Consider the following 5,911-nt stretch of genomic DNA (forward strand, 5'->3'; position numbering starts at 1 on the left):
AGGCCCACCGCCGCTCTCGACGGCCCTGGTGTACCGACATATTGATGCCTTATCTCCAGAGTCACTTTTGTTCTTCTGAGCTTTTGGATTCACCATAGAGAAGGCATGTCTTATTATTCAATAAAAGGTCATGGAGAATCCTATTCATTAGTATTAACAAGTCCGTCACTACTCATAGAGATAAAATGAAAAAACCTTCTTCATTTGTAGGCCTAACTTAAATCCATTGACATTACAAGTTTATGCTTTCTTTCACTCGTGTTTTTCACTCTATTGTTTTTCATTTCTTCTACCTCACACTTAACATTTATAGAAATATAATTTTTTATCCTTATTTTATAATCTGTAACTTTCAAAATTTATAAGATAACTGTACTAGTTTTTGATCTATTAAGGTTTTGTTAATTAATGATCTTTGTGAACGAGGTTTTTTTAATTTCCGAGTCCTTTCAATGCTCCATCCTCTAATTTTTAATTTTAATTTTCACACGTGTAGGTAGTAGTGTTTTACTTACAACTGGGACATCAACTATCTGTTGGTTAGTAGCAATTAATATGCTCATCCTCAAATGAAGAAGTTGACAAAACTGTTTCCACTCCTGCTTTTCTATGTATATCACTCACGCTTCAAGCTAGTTACTCATGCTGTATAGAAAAACTTCCTTTGGCAATTTTACCTTCAGTTGTTTCTTAGCTGAAATTTGATTACCACCTATAAATCTCATCAATCCATACTTTAGTTTCTTTTGTGAAGGCAGTTTCTTATTGCTGAATGCAATGTCTGGTCGTACAATAATGATTTTGATCCACCGTACAAGATAAATGTGACATGATGTATCTATTTCATGGCTTCTCTATCTGTTGAGCCAGTGCCCTTAACAACAAGCTTCCTATTTAAAATAGGACAGTTCTATTTATCTAAGCTGAATTTTGTCCTCAAGTCTAGCTAATATATCTTTCTCAAATAAACTCTACTAGCAAAACAGTAATTATTTTACCTTCGATCTGGTGTTCTAGAAAGATTTCCTTATCGGTTTTCAAAACTTTATTTTTTGAAGTATTCACTTTTTTCGTGCTTATCATCGGGCTGTTGTTAAAAAAATTGCAATTTTCACTTACCTGTCTGTAATATTCTGTACTGTAGTGTGTTGTTTACGCCTAGAAGTTGGCTTGCGTTTTTACACTTAAAACCCTTTTCAGCTTTAAGATGTACATGCTAGATTTAGTATAATTATGTGTTTTATCGAGTTGAGTTAGAAAGTTTATTGCCAATAATTGTTGTCTGCTTGATTATATTTCAGTGAATGGAACATATGAACTGATATTTTGATAATGATTTCGTATTCTGGGAAGGGCAATTAAACAAATGCGTCTTCATTATTAGAATGTTCTTGATGCGTTTCTTTTCTCTCTCTCTTCAAACCACTTCTGAACTTCCATAAAGGCGTGTCTTCGAGATAACTCATTGCAAATCGACATAAAACAGCAGAAATTAATGGCTGATATGTATCCTGGCTACTTATTTTTCGATGTTCCTTTGATATCGTAATAACATATTGAGTCATACATGCTTCACATAGTGGTTAGCCATTATAAACTATTGGTTTCTCTATGTATTGTGAAGGTAGGAGCTGTTTCCTAAATTATTTGTCTCAAAAGGTGGCTGCAATCATGTACGATATAATTGGATATGCTTGTGTTGTTTTCAGTTACAAGTTGTATGAATGGAAAACTGAAGTAATTTGTATAGTTCTTTTTGTTTCATTAGCATAGTTATAGTGTCTAGAGTAGTTCTTGTCTCACTGCATGATCTGACAGAAATCCAGATGGCTTGATTGTCAACAAACAAGCCATTTTTGCAAATGATTCACTCTGTTTGTCAGTCTTTATTTGATTTCCTGCTATGATCTTATATTTGAAATCTAAAGGTTTTACCGATTCGTTCTATGAGAAATTGTGTGTTCTTGCGGGTTCTGTGAGTCTGATATCAATGTTTTTTGTGAATTTTGTTGCTAATAGTAAGTGGGGCATTAACGATATCCATCCCTTCAGAATACTTATATTATTTTCTTCTTAAATATTTCATAGTATTTTCTTAACATATTTTGTAGTTCTCTTTGTTATGCTTTTATAAGTTAGTTTTTGTTATGCTCTTGATTATTACCCTCAATTTTTATTAGCGTTCTTCCATGGCTTCTCTAAGCTTTTTAAGATATTTTTGTAAACATCTCTTTAGTTTTCTGGTCACTTCTTTTAACATATTTGTAAATTTCTGGTACCACTTCTTTCTTCCTAAATATTTTTTTTTTGTTCTTGCAAGGTATTTTTTAAAGTTTTCTGCCAAGTTCTGAGTTTTATCATTAATTTCCTCCACTATAGTTTTATGCCATATTTTCTGATTTTATTTGAGATACAGAAATGATTAAATTGCGTGGATTCTCTTCTGTTTACTCTAACAAGATAATATATAACTTGCTGAAATTTCACTTCTTCCTGGTATTAAAACAAATAATTGTTTGTTTGTTTTGAATTTCGCGCAAAGCTACACCAGGGCTATCTGCGCTAGCCGTCCGTAATTTAGCAGTGTAAGACTAGAGGGAAGGCAGCTAGTCATCACCACCCACCGCCAACTCTTGGGCTAATCTTTTACCAACGAATAGTGGGATTGACCGTCACATTATAACGCCCCCACAGCTGAAAGGGCGAGCATGTTTGGTGTGACAAGGATTCGAACCCGCGACCCTCAGATTGCGAGTCGAGTGCCTTAACCACCTGGCCATGCCGGGCTTCTCGGGATTTCCAAATATATAGACGTGCGTGTTAAAATAAAAACAAAATACATTTTTACATTTCTCTGATGACTGTAGAACATTTGTCAGTTATCCGGGTTCTTATTTGTTAGTACTTGAGAATTTATAGTTTAGTAGTATGTTTGTGTTTCGTATTGTTAACTTCATAATACACTCAACACTGCTAAATTTCACCAGAAAAATTTTAAAATCTAGGAAACATGATTACAATAATGAATTTTGTATTATCCGGTAATAAACTATGAACAATTGCTTTAAAAGTTGTAGTTTAAAAACCGAAAGTTTGCGAAGCATTAGAAACAACACACCTAACATTTACTAACGAGTTCTGATATTATCGAAAGGCCTCTTGGGCAGTAATTTGAGGTAGCCACGCCTCTTTTTAAGAATATGAAATTTATAAATCTAGAGTGTGTGAAAACAACACCTGAAATTTGCATGATTGTTATCACTAATGTTAGGCATATTTGAATATTTCTTTTCGATAAAGAAAAAAATATTGGTATCTAATAGGTGTAAAAAGAGATCGTTCAATCTCGAGCCTTTTTTTTATATTTTTGACTCAATCTTCCAATGCGTCTTATCTTTTCGCTTATTCCTGTGTTATTGTTCACAATTCCAATAGCCCCCACTGCAACGTGAGTGATTTTAGCAACGAGTTCAAGGAATGATAGTTGATGCAAGCACTGATGACGTCACTCTAAGATACCCGGATAAAAACGTCATCAACGAGCTGATCTGCAAAACTGCTGACCCTAGAAACTGAAAGGCTTGGTATCAGCAGCTGAGAAGTTATATTTGTAGATTTAGTTAAATTTTAATACTAAAAGTAATAGGTGGCTATTATTTTCCTTAAAGTTTACAGAAAACAATAGTTTTATCGTCAATTCGGACTTCACACATAATATCTGGAATGTCTACTCCTGCTCGAAGAAGGCTCATGAGGGATTTCAAAAGGTTAAAATTATAAAAACTTAAAATTGTAAACTATGGTATAGTATAAATAATTATAACTTATATTAAATTATGTTATCATACATACTATCGCCATTATTGGTACTACTATATTAAACTTTTATTTATCGTAATGTAATAGTGATATTATTATTATTAATGCTACTTTGATGATTTTTTGTATAACTATGTAATACTAATAATTGTTTGTGTTGCAACATAACTGTTCCAGTAACTCCAGTCAGGCTACTAAGAGTAAGACTGAGGTAAGACTAACTAGTTAATTAAGTTCTTTAGTCTGGTTTGACAGAAAAAGTAAACGTTAACTTTATTAAGAAAGATGAAGTTACTTAGTTCATTAATAAGTGTAAATGTAACTTGTGTAGTATAATTATGCAGTATGCATAATATTTGTATTGTACATAGATAAACTAGTGATGTTCACTGTGTCTACAGCAAAGAAATTAGCCTTGACCTAGTGATATACATCTTAAGTTTATATCTTACCAATGATTTGGATCAAGAAGGTTATAAAATACTTGGGTTACTTTGGAAAACAGTATCAGTTGTGTAGTTGAAGCTTATACTGTTATAGTTAATTTAAAATAATTATGAAGCCAAGTAGCATTTTATTTACCCCTTGTCACTGAATTCTACAGGTTTTGTGAAATTCCACCCTTGATTAGAGCAAAAAAATAAAAAAATAATAGGTTTCATGTAGTGAAAACTGTATTTTTGTTATCTGCTCTTGTCCAAGATTGCTGATGAGGGGTGCAAATTTCTGAAACTGATATAAATTGGGAACAAGTAGTAAATAAAATGATATCTTAAACAGGCTGTCTCCTGAACAATTAAGAATAATAAACTAATAGCATAAATGCTGCATATTTTTCAAATCATATATTATAGTATAATTACAGGTTCATTGTAATTTGTTGTGAGTAAAAGAACTAAAAACACTATACATATGATAGCAGTACTTGTATTAGAGTAAAAACTACAAATATGGACATCTTTTTAGTGGACCTTACTGCATCTTCTCTCTTCATTTGCTTTTCATCTCAACTTCTTCACAAATGCTAATAATAAAAAATATCTTTAAATTAGTTAATGAAAATTATACAAAAATTATATAACATCAATATGACAAGGATAACGAATATGTCTGCATTCAGAGCCCTATTATCCATTAGGCACAGTGCCTAGTGCTTACGAAAAATTGGTGCCTACAAAAAGTATATTTCAAATCATTTAAGAAATTTAAATATTATAAAATTATAAAAAAATAAGTATTAAAAATATAGAATAATTATATTTCATTTTAATAGAAGAAAACCAAACAATGAGAGAAGGTTTTTTCAAACATTAAACAAAATTGCTCACATACAGTATATCAAAATAAATCAAATGTAAGGAAAGAGAGCCGGTTTTGGCCCATAGTTGATCTTAAACAGTTTTTGATTCTCTTAAGTTTGGTGATGGACTGCTCACTTTCACAACTGGTTGCAAACAGTGAAAGATAAATTCGAAATGCAATGTGGACATTAGGAAAACTGATTATGAGTCCATTGTTGTTTAGTTACTTCAGCATTTCATTAACCTGTTTTCTTTTACGGGTACATGTTTGAGAATAACAAATTCATCACAAAGGATTCCTCCAAATCACTGGAATAAGTCCTCACACACAGCCGACACGGGTGGTCGTGGTTCAGGTGGAGAACAATCTTCTTGAACACCACATTCCTGTTGAAAACAAGAAGATGCTGCTACATCACCAGTCTCACAGATAGAGATGTCCTGTCCTCCACTTCTTGAAGTACCAGAACTGTCAGCTGTTGCGTCATCCTTTTTTAAAAATGTTAACATTGAACCTTGCTGTTTTCATATCTCTTCTTCCATGGATCCTCTTTTCTTTCTTTTGGCATGCCCAGATTCATGTTTTCTTTGATAACCATTCAACATGTTTCAGCTATTTACCTGCAAGAAGAAGAAGGGAATATAATATACATGTATATATATATAAATAACAGAATGTTGGTTGAGGGTCCAATATCCATAAGGTGTCTAGGGCCTACGAAGGCTTTAATCCGGCCCTGTCTGCATGGTCCTTAAAAGTGTTCTGTTACAAGAGTGACTAAAACCAAAAT

General features: G+C 32.6%; 1 protein-coding gene across 1 annotated transcript in view; it reads left to right on the forward strand.

Annotated features, from left to right (window-relative positions):
* The first annotated feature begins 3,521 nt into the window (after positions 1 to 3,521).
* LOC106458542 (ubiquitin-conjugating enzyme E2-17 kDa-like) overlaps positions 3,522 to 5,911 on the forward strand; it is a 27,515-nt gene continuing 25,125 nt past the window's right edge. The window contains exon 1 of the mRNA XM_013918064.2: positions 3,522 to 3,767. Within this exon, the coding sequence (XP_013773518.2) occupies positions 3,724 to 3,767 (44 nt within the window). The 5' untranslated portion in view covers positions 3,522 to 3,723. The remainder of the gene's footprint in view (positions 3,768 to 5,911) is intronic.

This window comes from Limulus polyphemus, unplaced genomic scaffold (genome assembly GCF_000517525.1).
Source record: "Limulus polyphemus unplaced genomic scaffold, Limulus_polyphemus-2.1.2 Scaffold23, whole genome shotgun sequence".
Lineage (NCBI taxonomy): Eukaryota > Metazoa > Arthropoda > Merostomata > Xiphosura > Limulidae > Limulus > Limulus polyphemus.